This window comes from Poecile atricapillus, chromosome 6, assembly GCF_030490865.1.
Source record: "Poecile atricapillus isolate bPoeAtr1 chromosome 6, bPoeAtr1.hap1, whole genome shotgun sequence".
NCBI classification, from domain to species: domain Eukaryota; kingdom Metazoa; phylum Chordata; class Aves; order Passeriformes; family Paridae; genus Poecile; species Poecile atricapillus.
The window spans coordinates 5909005-5924187 of NC_081254.1; the positions used below are offsets into that span (position 1 = coordinate 5909005).

Below are 15183 nucleotides of genomic sequence, written 5' to 3' on the forward strand. Positions count from 1 at the left end.
GGCGGCGGCCCCGGGCGGGCGCGGGCGGCGCCGGGCGGTGACGCGGCAATAAAGGCGGAGTGCCGGAGCGAGCGGCTGAACCATGGAGCGGGGCGGCCCCCCCGCGCCCGCCGCCGGCGAGCGGGCCCCCGGCGGCGCTGCGCTGCGCGGGCACCCGGCCGGCGGCTGCGGGCCCTGGGAGATGCGCGACCGCCTGGGCACCGGCGGCTTCGGCAACGTGTGCCTGTACCAGCACCAGGTGGGGCCGGGCCGGGCGGCGGGGAGGGCACGGCCGGGCCGGGGCGGCTGACGGCGCTGTGTCCCGCAGGACTCGGGCGACCGCGTGGCCATCAAGTCGTGCCGGCTGGAGCTCAGCGTCAAGAACAAGGACCGCTGGTGTCATGAGATCGACATCATGAAGAAGTGAGTGCGGGCACGGCTCGGCCCGGCCCGGCACCGGACAGACGGGGAGAGGGGACAGGCGGGGGTCAGCCCCTGGACTGGCCGGGAGAGGGGAGTGCGGGGAGCCAGCCCCTGGACCGGCCGGGAGATGTTGTGGGGACAGCTGGTGCCTCGGCTGCTGGACCAGCTTGAGAGTGGGAACCGCCGGGGGGCAGCCCCTGGATCTCTTGTCACCTGGCATGCCTGTGCTGGTTTATCTCTCATCCCGATGTCCCAGCTCATGCCTTGGCTCGGGAGTCGGTGACTTCAAAGCCCCCTGCCCTGTTGTGCTGCCTGGGCTGTTCACTCATCCGAAATTCCTCCAAACTCACACCACCCTGTGGGTTGAGTTTTGATGTTGTGACTTGGGAACACCCACATGTTCCCGTACCCTGCGGTACCTTTGTTTTTGATTTAGCAACCGGGGGATCCTGAAATTGCTTTTTTTCTGTTACTCTGCCGAATCCAAAGAATAAATTCTCCTTACACTTCCTCGTGAGAAAGTCCATACTCTGTGCTGCCCACCCTCCCTCTCTAGCAGGTGAAACAGGCCTGGACAGCTTTGGTCTCGTGAATGTGGGGGCTGCCTCTGGGTGTTTGGGTCTCACAGAACTGTTCTCGAAAGAGAGAGACAGTGATCCTGGAGCAGAAAATCCTCTGTCCCACTGGTGGGAGCAGGGGTGCTTTGAGTTGTCCTCCCTGAGGCCTGCAGTGACCCTGTTCAGGACTTTTCTGAGCTCCTGCTGTCACTTTGTTACCCTCCTCACCATGTGCTATGACATGGGGGAAACCATTTCCAGGGAACTTGAATTTGTAAGTAAAGGCTTGGTGATGTCTGATTTGGTTGCTGAAAACAGACACTGAGTCACAAGCTGCTCTTGCATTGGCGTCCAGAGGCTTTGGAAGGTGTAGAGAGAAATAATTTGCCTTCTTTTCCTTCTGGATATGTAATTTATTCCCATGAGTAGCATGTATTAGAGACAGTCAGGAAGCAGCTGTTTGAATTCAGCTGCAGAGGTAATTTTTTTCCTCTGAATGTGGCTTTCACCTGCCTGGTGCAGTTACACAGGTGTTAAGGGATTCTTGTGGAACACTTGGGCCAGGGGGAGTCTGTTCCTACGTACAGCAGCACACACACACACACACACACACACACACACGTAATGACTTTGCCAGGACTGTGCAAGCATTCAGAACTTGAGTCTGGATCCTCATCATCAAAGCTTGGCTTTGAGACATCATTTTTGTTCATCAGTGGTTCATGTATTCCCGAGGTATGGATTTTATACATTTGGGAACTGGTAGGTACCACCTGACGAGTGAGCAAGGATTCCTGTGGGGAACAGAAGCTGTCTCTGGAACATAAAACGTGATTGCCTGGCAATCTGTTGTCTCATTCTCCCAAGAGAGGAGTCAGAGTTTTCATCCAGCTCTCCATGTGCTTAGGCTGAACCATCCCAACGTGGTCAGAGCCTGTGAGGTTCCCGAGGAGATGAATTTCCTGGTTAACGATGTCCCTCTCCTGGCCATGGAGTATTGCTCGGGGGGTGACCTCCGCAAGGTAACGCCTGCTTTGCTTTCAATAAAACAACCCAAACGAGGTGTGTTAGTGCTGCTCCTGTAACCAGGTCTGCTCTGTGGTGCTTCTCTTTTTGGGTACAGGTGTGAGGAAGTAAACGTAGAGTGGGAAAAAGCCACGTGTGGGAAATGAGGCTTGTGTTTTTGAAACCAGAGGGCAACCCAAGGGCAGATACTCTTTCATCCTGGCAGAGTGTGTCCTTTCATGAAGCTGCTTTAGCATTAGTGCAGCTGCTGTGTCTCTGTCTGCTCAGTGTGACTGGTTTGGATTCACATGTATCCAGTGTTGCTCTCAGCACAGGGAATGAGCCTGGACTGGGGCCTCCAGGGATTCTAAACCTTTGCTATTCCTGGGAACTGCCAGTCTGCTCACGGGCAACACCCAAAAATAAAGGAGCCTTTCAGAGTTCCCCAGGCAGTGGCTTCATAACCTGGTAGAGTTTATGCTCCCTTTCCATTATGTCTGGATTCAGGAAGCAGCAACTTCTGTAGGGGTGAAACAGCAAATCCCTGTCAGGATTTGCTTAGAAATCACCTCATCTATGGGATCAGGAAACTCACTTTCTGTAGATTTTGTTACTGGTGTTAAACAGGCCTGGGGAATGTGAGCAGTGGGTGAATGCAGTAACCCCATCTCATTATGTGGTTTTGAGTTGTTAAAAACAGTCCAAGAGACACTTTCAGGTTTTAAGTCACAGTAAAAGAAGGGGCATATGTGAAAAAGTATCTGGGAGTTGCAGACACAGGCATCTGGCCGTGTTCTCAGAGATATCTGGCTGTTGGATTATTGCAGTAAAAGTTTGGAGGCTCCCTGAAGGTAGATCAGAGACTGGCTGAGAAATTAGCTCTACTTGCAGTGCAGTGTTTGGTCACTTCGTTTCTGATGAATATTTAGGTGTGGTGGCATTGCTGCTGAAACAATTTAGGAAGTAACATGCTTCATTCCGCCTGATGTTCTGTACTGCTTTGTCCCTTAAAGGAAAGAAAAAAACATAATATTTTTTATTTCTGATTGTATTTTTAAAATCTTTCTTTTGTTTGGCATTATTTGAGTTTCACTTCATTATTAATTTCTCCTTGTGAATCCACTGTGAGGGCTGAAGCACCTCAGCCATCTCATAAAGTCTTGTTTGCAGTAAAAGTCAGAAATTGCTGAAGCTGCTTTTGTTGACAGCTCATTAAGGCAGTGCTGAGGAGGAGCCTCCCCTGCCTGCAGACCTGTGGCCCTGCCTTTATCTCCTACCCCTTTGCTTGCTGAATTTTTGGTTTGCTTGAGTTGTTTTCTTGCTATGATTTTACTGTACAAAGTCAACTGTCCCGTTCAGCTGGAGTGATCCTTGAACTGTGCTGGATAGTTTCAACAGGGGATGGAAAATGTTGGGTTTTGCTGTTAACTGTTGCAAGTGTGGATCTGAACATCTTTCGCTTTTTTTTTGGTAGCTGCTGAACAAACCAGAAAACTGCTGTGGGCTGAAGGAAAGTCAGATCCTTTCTCTGCTTAGTGACATTGGTATGTAGTTAATGCTTTCCTTTGTTTGGTTTTTATTTTGTTTATTTTTTTTAAGTGTAGTGGTATTTTCCTTTTTCAGCTGACCATGAAAAGGGAACTAAAGTGAACAGGGTATTAAAAAAAAATCAGGCCCATTGGAAAGTACCTGTTTTTTGGGCACTGTGGGAGGGATGTGCTGTCTGATAAAGGGCAGTGGAAATTTTTCTCTAGGAAAAAGATTTTCTAGGAAAGCTCCTTGTTTTCTTAATTCTCTTACAGATAATCTGTCACTGCTTGTAGGAAGAGCTAGTTTTGACATGAGAAAGTATTTTAGAATACTGGTCTGGACTTCTGGCCTTTCAGTGCTCTTGAGGGCTTCCAGCTGAATTCCTAAAATAAAGAGCAACTCTGCTTGCTTTATCCCTGTTCCCCTTCCAGAATGTTGTTTTGTTTATTTTTCATAATAAGTTGGGTGTCTTTGGCATGTCTTTGCAAAGATGTGAAAATGCAGTGGAGTAGAAACACAGGTTTGGAAACTGTTAAATGTAGATGTGAGTGGTGGTAAATCGTGGAAGGCTGGGAGCTTGCCCCCCAGCATTAGGTTTTTATCAGATGTATGTTTAATCAATGTGAATTTTATTTTCTGTTAAATCAAGTACATGTCTTTCAGGGTCTGGTATCCAGTATTTGCATGAGAACAGAATTATACACAGAGATTTAAAGCCTGAAAATATTGTTCTTCAGGATGAAGGTGGGAAGGTAAGTCAGGTGGTCAGTGTGTTTCCACTGTCATTTCTGGAAGTTTTCACATTGAACTGGACTGAAAACTTAACTACATTTATTAAAAGCTTTTAACACTGTTGCCAAAGCTTTGTCATGGAATTTCTCCAGAATTTCCGATCTGGCTTTCCTCTTGAGAGTATTCTGTGACTGTCACTGAGCAGATTTTGTGTTGTTTGGTGTTTTTTTCCCTCAGCATTTGCTCTTCTGATGAACTGTTTAAACTGTTTGCAGATTGTTCACAAAATAATAGACCTGGGATATGCAAAGGATCTGGATCAAGGAAGTTTATGCACTTCATTTGTTGGAACATTGCAATATCTGGTAAGACTTTTTTTAGTGTCACCAGCACTGGGGCAGGGCAGCTTTGGCTTGGCACTGGCAAGGGCTGAAACCTCCAAAAATGGAGATCCTGGGGACCTGTCCCAAGGGTGACCCCTCTCAGGGAGCCACACCTGGACACAGCTTTGTCTCTGCAGAAAAGTCAGAGTGTCTTTTTATGATTGTTTTTAGGCTCCAGAACTCTTTGAGAACAAATCCTACTCGGTTACTGTTGATTACTGGAGCTTTGGGACAATGGTGTTTGAATGCATTGCAGGATTTAGACCTTTCTTACATAATCTACAGCCATTTGCCTGGTAAGACACTTTTCCTGGAAGAGGTGCTTGGAAGTGCTAATATTTAAAACTGTGCAGAAAGACTTCAAGCTGCGTATGGAGGTTTCTGCTTGTCTTGCTGTGCCTGGAGTGTATGTTTGCTTGGTTTTTAAAAGGGTGGTTCTGAAACAGAAAAAAATAGGAAGCTTGGGTTTCTGTTAGAACAAGAGAAGAGGTAAACCTTTCCAGAGGCAGAGTTAATTGAAAGGGCTCCTATCTTCCACATGGGAATGTTCTGGGTGGATTGAAAATGGCATCTTTGTCCTGAAAGATGTTTGTTTTCTAAAGCTGATGAACACTGGCACTTCCTTGCTGTCTTTGGTTGCTCCCTTACAAAAGTAACACTCCCCAGTATATACACAAAGGGTTTTATTTTCCAGGCATGAAAAAATCAAGAAGAAGGACCCAAAGCACATCTTTGCCTCTGAAGAGATGAATGGGGAGGTTCGCTTCAGCACCCACCTGCCGCAGCCTCACAGCCTCTGCAGGTACGTGTGTCCTCATTACAGGGGACAGCTCTGGTCTGCTAAACTGAGGGCTCTTCCTCCTTTATCCCAGGTATTAAGAACTCCTCCTTCTTTCTCCAGAGTGTTTCAAGCTCCTAGCAAGCTGCTGTTTGCTGTTAAGGGGATAGCCTGTAGCCAGTGGCTCTTTTTTTGGCCTCTGTGGTGCTCGTTGCCCACATAGAGCCTGTTGAATAGAGCACACAAGGAGAGGCCCAGGAAGCTGGGCTGCTTCAGCCTGGTGAAGCCCTCCCCTTCCTTACAGCCTTTCTGCTTTAGTTTGATTGTAGAACCCATGGAGAACTGGTTGCAGCTGATGCTGAATTGGGATCCACAGCAGAGGGGTGGAGGTTCAGATCCGGAGACCAGTCGTCCGAGGTGTTTCCTAATAATGGATCACATACTGAATCTGAAGGTGAGTGGGGGCTGTTACTGGGTTTAAAGGCCTTCTGAAAGCATCCCAGAGGTCAGAGAGTGTGTTCAGCAGAGCAAAGCTGTAATCCTGACATCATCCAGCTTCCAGGGTCAGGAGAAATTGTTTTTCTTGGTATCAGGAAGTGAGTGCATATACAGCCAGTCCAGTACATATTGGAGATGAAAACATCTCCTGCAATATTAATCTCTAGCTTTACATTGGATTTACATTTGGATTAGAAGGATAACCCTGTATTACTGTTTGTTATCCTGGAAAGGGCTTGCCAGGATCAAATAAAGGTTTATTATTTGCTAATAAGTTTTCCCAGACTTCCCTGGGATGCTGTTCCCTCCAGGTGTATTCATGTACTGTAGTAGTAATTCTGTAGGAGAACAGAGGTGACATTCACCTGATTTTTCCTCTTCAGATAATTACTTGAGCTTTGCTGGAGTCAGACTAGCCAAGGCAAGCCTGTTTAGAATTAGGAGGATAATTTTGATGTGATAAGCTGCAGCAGGGCTTATGAAGGGTGTTAGTGTGTTGGATTGTGGTTTTCTCTGACATTAAAAGTTACAGGCCCAGGCTTTGAGTTTTTTATGTGGGGCTTTACTCCTGAATTGATTATTTTGGTTAGTAAAACCAAATGATGCTCTCATTCTGCTCTGTGCTCCGTCCCAGGCTTGTGTACCTTTGTCTTTGATATCCAAGGATTTGTAATCTATTGTCCTCTTTTTACAGATAGTACACATCCTAAACATGACCTCTGCCAAGATTGTGTCTTTCCTTTTGCATCCTGAGGAAAGCCTTCATTCCCTTCAGAATCGCATTGAGTTTGAAACTGGAATAAGCACTGGAAATCAGGAGCTGCTGTTGGAAACAGGGATTTGCCTGGACCCTCGGAAACCTGCTTCCCAGTGTGTTATTGATGGCGTGGTAAGAAGGATTCTGTTTGTATCTTTTGTGTTCTCAGAGAATTTAAAATCTTAGGGAAGATAAATTGCTTAAATCTTCTCCCACAAGAGACAGTTTGCTCTGTAAATGTAGCAACTCTAAAGATCTTTTATTGGGTAATGTAAGCAAGTTTCTGTAGTTGTACAGAATAAATATTTAATATTAAATATTAATTATGCCTAAATATTAAATTAATTGCTAGCAAAGAGTTCTGTCTTCCTGTGGGATCTAGCAAAGTAAGTTTTTTAAGGATCTTGGTAAGAGGGAGTGCCCACAATAATTAGTTCATGATGTACTGGGTTAATAGGAGCTGCTTGGGGTTTCTCTTGCTTATATTCTCTTTTCTTCCCAGAGAGGCTGGGACAGCTACATGGTCTATTTGTTTGATAAAAGCAAAACTGTCTATGATGGCCCCTTTGCTTCTCGGAGTCTGTCTGACTGCGTCAACTACATTGGTGAGTGTGCTGGAGAAGTGCTGTTCTCATGCAAAATGAAATGAAATTTGCTTTATAAACCCCTGTGTGTTGTCTTGAAGGGTTTTGTCTAATTCAAAGAGAACCATTTAAGAACCTGAAGCAGCCTAACACCTTGTCCTGATGACATAGCCCTGGCATCAACAGTTTTTGCTTTTAGGCTGTGTTTAGCTGCTTCTCTGCTTGCCCTGCTTGTCTCCAGAGATGACAGCAGTCATTGCACGACCTAAAAAACCTCTCTGAAGGTTTATTTATCATAAATCTCTATCTGTGTGAATGACTGTGTACCTCTAGGAAAGAAAAGTAGTGTCAGGGGACAGGAGATGTCTGCTGGGATACTGCTTGTAAAGAAAATAGCTTGTGACATGCAGTTACAGCATGTTCAGTAACTTAATTTTCTTTGGCCTGTCTCCACTGGTTTTCCTCATCTTCTAGTGTCACTCAGGTTTTTCTGTGTTCTGGGCTGTTTTATTCTAGTGAATCTCATTGCATGGCACCATTGTGCTGAATCTCTTGTAGCAAAGGCTTTTTACACCATGTTTATTGATACCCCAGTGTGCTGATAGTTCCCGTCTCTGTGAGAACACAGCTTCATTTTTTCCTCTTAAACACCTACATCAGGAAATCTGAGAGGAAACCTACAAAAGGTTTGAAGAGATTTTCAGATGAAACAGATTAGGACAGTGACCAGTATCAATGGATTAAGCAGAGCAACTAAATTTGCTACCTTGGGCTTTAGAGTTCTATTGGTCAAAACCCCCCACGAGGTTTTACCTGCTCGGTCACATACCTGGGGAGCTGTGACATGAGAAGCTCATGCATGCTTCAGCAGCATCACCTAGAAATTGAGCAGAACTTACCTGGCTTCCTAGGCACCTGAAGCAGGAATTAGGAATGCTGTCCTTTTCCAGAGTTGTCACTGCACTGTGTTTATTCTGTGTTCAGTCCAGGACAGCAAAATCCAGCTGCCGATCCCTCAGCTGCGCAAGGTGTGGGCAGAAGCGGTTCACTACGTCATTGGGCTGAAGGAGGATTACAGCAGGCTTTTCCAGGGACAGAGAGCTGCCATGTGAGTTGTCTCTCATTCAGAGGGATCAGTGCTATGCCAGCACGGGGTCTGTTTGCCTGGAATCATGCATCTCAGGGAGTTTTGGTTCCCCAAAGTTTTACAGCCCTCTGCTGTTCTGTGCCTTTACATTATAAAATGTATTTGGGATGGGAGCTTATTCCACTCCAGGAATTGTACTGGGTAATGCCTGACATTGATAATAACCAAAAAACACTTGAATATTCAGAGTCCCACAGCATGGCTGAGGTTGATGGAGACTTCTGGAAGTCCTCCAGCCCAATCCTTGCTCAAAAAGAACCACATCCAGACAGCTCTCAAATATCTCCAAGGGTGGAGACTCCATGACCTCTCTGGGCAGCTTGTGCCAGTGCTCAGTCACCCTTAGAATAACAGAATTTCCTCTTTTTTAAGTCCAGGTGGGCTTTCCAGCTAATGTGTGCTGTCCTTGTTCCATCTGTTAGGCTCAGCCTCCTTCGGTATAATGCCAACCTGATCAAAATGAAGAACAACATGGTGTCAGCATCCCAGCAGCTGAAAGCAAAGCTGGAGTTCTTCCACCAGAGCATTCGCCTCGACCTGGAGAGATACAGTGACCAGATGGCTTATGGCATATGTAGGTATTGGGGAATACTTGTCTGGGTGTCTCCTGTCATCCTATAAAGGAGCTCAGCATCTTTATGTGGGTATATTTTACCTAGGGGAGGTGCAGGAGAAGAGTTTGTCAGGAGCAAAGGCAGGAGGATAAAAACCAGAATGTTTTTGGAGACCTTCAGTGACAGTGAGACAGGTGGTCAGCTGTTCTTCCCTGAGAGCAGAAAACAGGAACATTAATAGTACTGGTGATGTAAATATTTGCTATTTATTCATTCAGAGTCTGATTCATTTGGAGTTGTGACTGGGCACTAAGTGGAGGGCAGAGCTTCTGCACTTGCTGACAGTGCTAACAAGCTGCTGTGCTTGTTGTCAGGAGAAACCATTTGTCAGGATGAGAGATGGGCTGAAAAAGCACCAGCTGCAGTTTCATGTCCCAGAAACAGTGTTGAGGAGAGAACAGCAAGATTTACACATAGTTTGAATATATATGGCTAAAAAATGCAACCTGAGTCAAAAATGATGACTGGGCTGAAGGATGATGATGGAAAATGGAAAGACACTGTGAACTGGGTTTGGACAGTCTGTGTTCAATCAAAAGTGGCAGTTGTTGAGCTTAATGGTGGAGTTTGAGGACTCAGAGTTGTTTTAGGCCGGTGATTTCAAGCAGTGAAATCCTACCGAAGGGTTTGTGTGTGAGTTAAGGTTGAGCACAGAGATGCAGCTTTGCTCTGGGATCTCTGGGTCATGACTCCTGCTGGGAGGTTCAGCATCATGTTCTTTGTGTTCAAATTACATCAATATAGGTAAAGTCCAGGTCTTGCTTTATTTTTGTGTCTTAATGTCTATTTTTTTAAATTAACAATGCTGCTCTCTTAAGCTTCAGAGAAGATGCTCAAAGCCTGGAAGGAGATGGAAGAGAAAGCCTCTCAGTGTGCACAGGTAGGGGATGCTAAAGAAGCTGAATTATTTCTGTGTGAAGGAGACTGTGACAGGAATTTAATGTGTTATTTGTGCCACTGCTGTGTCCCTTCTGTGTTTCATATCCTGCCTGCTGTGGGAATGGGAATATCATTGCAGGTGCATTAAAAAAGACACAGTTTCCTGTCACCGAGTTGTTGAAATGAATTTGGACAAAAACAACAAAAGTCACCAGACTCAGCTCTCTAAAAAGGAAAGTGGAACGCAGAGATGAGTTACTTGTTGCCCAAAAGAAATGGTGTTGCTATGGACCAGGAGTCTTCCTGCACACAGAAATTCTCATTGCTGTGGCTGAAAACCAATCACTTGCCATGCAGCGATTTCAAAATTCCAGGACCTCACTGAGGAGTACAGACATAAGTTACTGGCATGCTGCAAGCAAATATGCAAATGAGTTTTAAATTAGTCATCTCTTTTTTATTACCTAAGGAATGGATAAAAGAGTGGCTGCTTCTAGCACAATCATTCAAGGCTGTCTCCAGATTTTTCCAGACAACCAGAAACCTCACCCAGTATTTACCTGGCAGACCATGAGAATCATGTTCTGTTATTCCACCTGCCCTACACCTTTGTCAGGAATGGAAAATGTTTCACTCTATACACAGGCATATCTTAGTCTGTCTAGGAGGCAATCCAGAGAGATGATTTATGAAGAAACTGATTTTTCTCAGCCAGTGTTGGTGGTCAGAGGTGTGGTTGTGGGTGATACCATGCACTGAGAACAAAAACCTCAATTATTGTAGCAGTGTTGTGTCAAAGAGCTTTTTTGTGTCCTAAACTCTCCAGGCAGTTTAGCCCATTATCCAAACAAGTGTTCTGGAGATTTTTATCTCCTTGATTGCTCTCCTTCAGTCTGATCTGTGCCCACTTTTCACCTCAGGCTGAAGATATTGGCTACCTGGATGAGCAGATCATGGCTCTGCACACCGAAATCGTGGAGCTGCAGAAGAGTCCGTATGCAAGGCGCCAAGGAGAGGTCATGGAGAGTTTGTAAGTTCTGTTCTTCTCATTTTTACTGCATATAATTGGATTTTGTGTATTTCAGTGTCTCAGGGGTTTTCTCCCCTCCCTGTTGCTGGTTCCCTTGGCGATTTTGAAACGCAAACTGCAAGTACAGAGCAGTGTACGGTTGATTTGAGATCATTTTGCTTGTGAAAGGAAAGATCTCACCACTTGTGGGATGCTTGCCTGTCACTGAACTATGAAACCTCATTTTACAAGAGCCAAGGCTAAGATAAATCTTGGTCTTAGCTGAGGTTTACCTTCTGTGTTGGAGAGGAGTGACTTTCTTACTGTTGAGTGAGAAAACTATGTGATTGTTGTAAAACCCTGTTAAATACCTTCAGTATTTTCAAATCAAGGGGTGAATATCTCATGGGTACTTGAATATTTGGAAAGCTGATTTCTTTTTTTTTTTGAAAGTATTAAAATATGAAAGAGCTTAATGGCATTTCTGATCTTGAGAGGACATAGGAAGCAGTTACTGGGCTGCTGCTGAGAGCACAAGTGACAATTCTAAGAGAGAGGTATTGAACAGCCATTAAATCTGTTAATAAGAGCTCTTCAGAACAACTCTGTTCAGGGAGGAAATGTGCCTGCTTCTGGCATGTTCTCCCCCCTCCCTCTTTGCTAAGTTGCTTTTCATCCTGGTTAGTTGCAGCAGAACTGGTGCACAGGGGAGGAAGTGGTGCAAAGGAGAAGCCACCTCCTGCAGCAGCAGCTCAAACTAATCAGGATCATGCCTCTTTAAACGTTATTTTTAAGCAATTCCACCACTGCAGACCAGGGTCAGAGCTGGGAAACTGCTGCTTGTTTCTGACAGACTGGGATTTAGAACAGGGAGGATTTTGTTCAAGGCTGGAAGTTTTCAGTTTGGCTGCTTTTGAAATACTTGGAAGAAGTAACATTTCATGGGAAGAAGAAAAGCACAGTCGTCTTGCTTGTGCTGCAGCTGTCTCTTTCCATTTACAGAATATCACTAAAATTCAGGCAAAAAATGCAGAACAGGAACAAGAATATCTCAGGCAGCTGTGCAGTCACAGTTTCAGAAATGAAATTGGATAATTAAGGATACAGGGGAAAGAAAATACAGCTGAGCCATGTGAAGATTTGAAACGGAAAATAAGCTCCACTTGGTGTGGTTTTCTGAGAATAAATTGCATAATAGGAGAAAATGAGAGACAGCTTTTGGGCAAGTGTTGGATTCCATCACAGAAAGAGCATCCCTGTGTTCCAAAGGTCATGTTTGTGTACCAGCTGTAGGAGAAGGTTCAGTGTCTGAATTCACTGCAGTGCTTTTTTTCTTAAGTTGCCTGGCTGCTGACACCTGCCTGAATCATATTCTTCTTTTTAAAGGGAGCAGAGAGCCATAGACCTGTACAAGCAATTGAAAACACGACCTCCAGGTATGGGAGAAGATGATTTAAAGGCTGATTCACACTTTTACCCCATGATTAATTGTTCTGAACTGAAACTCAGAAATTGCTGTTAGGATTTACTAACATGGTGGTTGCTGGCCCTTGCAGATCATGCCTACAGTGACAGCACAGACATGGTGAAGATCATTGTGCAGACAGTACAGAGCCAGGACCGAGTCCTCAAGGAGCTCTTTGGACACCTCAGGTAATTGATGCAGACAAAAAACCCAAACAGATCCAGCTTGCAGCATTTGGAGCTTTGTAGTAGGAAAGGATAGGGAAAATCATAGAGGTCAGAGCCCAAAAAGCTCCATCCACTTTCTCATAGTATTAATTCTGCTCCTCTGTGTTGAGTTTCCACTGAATTTTTAAAAACCATGACTGTTAGCATTCAAGAGTTCACTTAAAAATGAGGCAAATTCTACCAGTTGGAAGTTGGAATTCAAATCTTCAGGAAAAAAAAAAAGCAGTAATGTTACAGAGCTGAGAAGATACCACAGTGATTTGTACATTAATTTTTCAAGTATCTTGAATCTTGAAAGGTGGGGCTTTTGATTTTGCCAGAATGTGTTGGGAAGTGACTTTGTGTTTGTTTTTTTTCTTCCAGCAAGCTCTTGGGCTGCAAGCAGAAGATCATTGACCTGCTCCCTGAGATTGAAGTGGCTCTAAATAACATCAAGGAAGCTGACAACTCAGTGATGCAGATGCAGGGAAAAAGACAAAGGGAAATATGGCATTTGCTGAAAATTGCTTGTGTGAGTAGCTGTTGGGCTATTTGTTTGCACTTCCTTCCACTGCACGAGCCAGGAGATGTCAAAGTAAACTCAGCAAAAAGGGGTAGCTGCCACACCATGGTTGTTTGCTTTATTTCCTGCAGAGAAGGGCAGTCTGAGATGGTAAAAGCAGAAACTAAATAGGTGCTTTCCTGGTTAGTTTAAAGTGTTTTAAAGAGTACTCTGCTTTTTTTGCATTAATTACAGTGCCTAAAGCCATCTCCTGGTTCCCACATCTGTGTCTGTGTTACCAACAGTGCTCATGTGTAATCCCAAATCTTGTTCACGTAACATTTACGCCTAAATTCTTCTGAATTTCTTTCTTCCAGACTCAGAGCTCCTCTCGATCCTTGGTCAGCTCTAGCCTGGAAGGAACAGCCTCAACTCCAGCAGCCACGTGGCTCCCCCAGAGCTCCTCAGGGAATTCAGCTCCTCACCCTCTGTCCTCGCTGGCAGCTCCTGAAGATGGGTATGAGCTGCTGGGGGAGCAGCCACTGCAGGGAGCTCAGCCTGGCTGGTTCAGGATCTCAGGGGCTTTATCCTTCACAGACAAGTTTTGGGAGTTTGTGTGTCACTAATGCGCTAAAAAATCAGGGTATAAAGAGTTCTGGTTGAACTCTTTATTCAGAAATCTCTCCTCTCTATTTCTGAGCCAGTTCCACATGCACTGCTAAAGGACTGTGCCATCCATTTAATGCATGTCACGTTCTTCCTTGGGCCTGGAGCTGGTTCTTCAGCTCCCTCAGTCCATTCTGAGTTGTCTGGAGCTGAGGCTTCGTTAACAATTTTACTTCCAGTGTGTTCTGTCAGTGTGAAGCCATTCCCTTTTGTCTTGCCAGCTCCAGGCAGGTTTTTGTGTCACCTATCACTGCACAAACTACAAATCACTTTTTTTGGGTTGTTTGGTTTCAGTTTTGTTGTTGGTTTTTTTTGGGTTTTTTTTTCCCTCCCCCCAGAAAGAGGTGGGGTGAGGGGGCACCTTTTGATGGGGATGTTACTTTTGGTGCTTGAAATCCATCACCTTAGGGCTTTTTTCTTCCTGCAGGGAAAATTTTGCTGACATGATCCGGGAGAATGTGAATTACCTCGAGCTCTTCAGCAGCATTCTGCAGGAGGTCAGGCAGGAGCAGAACAGCATGATGGTAAGTGCTGGTGCATCTGCCAGGACCTGGCTTTCAGGAGACACCCAAGGGTGGGGATGTGGAGAACTCCTTGAATGGGAAAAGATGCTCCAAGCCCAGCCTGGCCTTGGACACTTCCAGGGATTCAGGGACAGCCACAGCTTCCCTGGGCACCCTGTGCCGATGTGCATGGATATGTGTTCGTTCTCAAAATCCCATCTAGGCCTGCCCTCTGGCAGTGTGAAACCATTCCCCCTTCTCCTGGCACTCCAGGCCCATGGAAATAGTCTCTTTGCATCTTTCCTGTAGCCCCTTCAGGCCCTGGAAGGCCACAGTTAGGTCACTCTGAAGCTTCTCCTCTCCAGGCTGAACAATCCCAATTCTCTCAGCCTTTCCTCAGAGGAGAGAGGAGGCACTCATCCTTTGGCCACCAGTTGGGAAAATCCCACCATCTCCCAAACTAGAATGCACTCACAGGGCTCAGTGAGCCTGGCTCCTGTGCTGTGCTGCATTGTGTTAACTCCTGGGAGCTTCCTTTCTGCGGGCAATTACTGATTTTTCATCAGACAAGACACACATCCAATAACCAGGCCCTGCGCTCTCTTGCCTTTTTTGCTACTCTTTGCAGAGTTTCGACTGGAGCTGGCTGAAGTAGCCCCAGGAGCCGAGGTGCTGCATCACCCAAGTGCCTTCTGTGTGCTGAGCGCGGGCTCGGCCGCCTTCCCTGTGGGACACTGCGGGGTTCTGTTGACATCACCATGTCACCCCCGGCTGTCCCCTCAGGGAGTGGCCTGGGCCCGGCCCGTGGAGCCTCCTCAGGGCTAGGGGGTGCGGGCAGGGCCCGCCGCTGCCGTGAGCCCCAGGAATGTATAGCGCGTGTATATATAATAAACTATGGTGAGACACACACACACACTGAGGCCTGGTCACTCCCGCGCGGCCATCGCCATCACGCCGTTGCCTGGC

At 45.9% G+C, this 15183-nt stretch overlaps 1 protein-coding gene across 1 annotated transcript; it reads left to right on the forward strand.

The window, feature by feature from the left end:
- Window positions 1–82: 82 nt before the first annotated feature.
- Window positions 83–15128, forward strand: CHUK (component of inhibitor of nuclear factor kappa B kinase complex). Its single transcript, XM_058841270.1, has 21 exons — window positions 83–238; window positions 308–402; window positions 1867–1981; window positions 3439–3508; window positions 4158–4246; window positions 4502–4591; window positions 4781–4905; window positions 5304–5411; window positions 5706–5841; window positions 6580–6774; window positions 7145–7247; window positions 8211–8334; window positions 8796–8947; window positions 9806–9867; window positions 10787–10896; window positions 12262–12311; window positions 12432–12528; window positions 12931–13078; window positions 13426–13565; window positions 14142–14238; window positions 14846–15128. Exons 1-21 carry the CDS (start codon window positions 83–85, stop codon window positions 14870–14872), a joined length of 2289 nt encoding a protein of 762 aa, XP_058697253.1. The 3' UTR covers window positions 14873–15128.
- The last annotated feature ends 55 nt before the right edge of the window (window positions 15129–15183 follow it).

Excerpts from the sequence above, each read along its gene's own strand:
- CHUK (XM_058841270.1), top strand. The coding sequence starts at position 83 with ATGGAGCGGGGCGGCCCCCCCGCGCCCGCCGCCGGCGAGCGGGCCCCC. Across the intron at positions 403-1,866 it reads GAGATCGACATCATGAAGAA|GCTGAACCATCCCAACGTGG; the intron begins GTGAGTGCGGGC and ends CCATGTGCTTAG. Across the intron at positions 13,566-14,141 it reads CTGGCAGCTCCTGAAGATGG|GGAAAATTTTGCTGACATGA; the intron begins GTATGAGCTGCT and ends TTCTTCCTGCAG.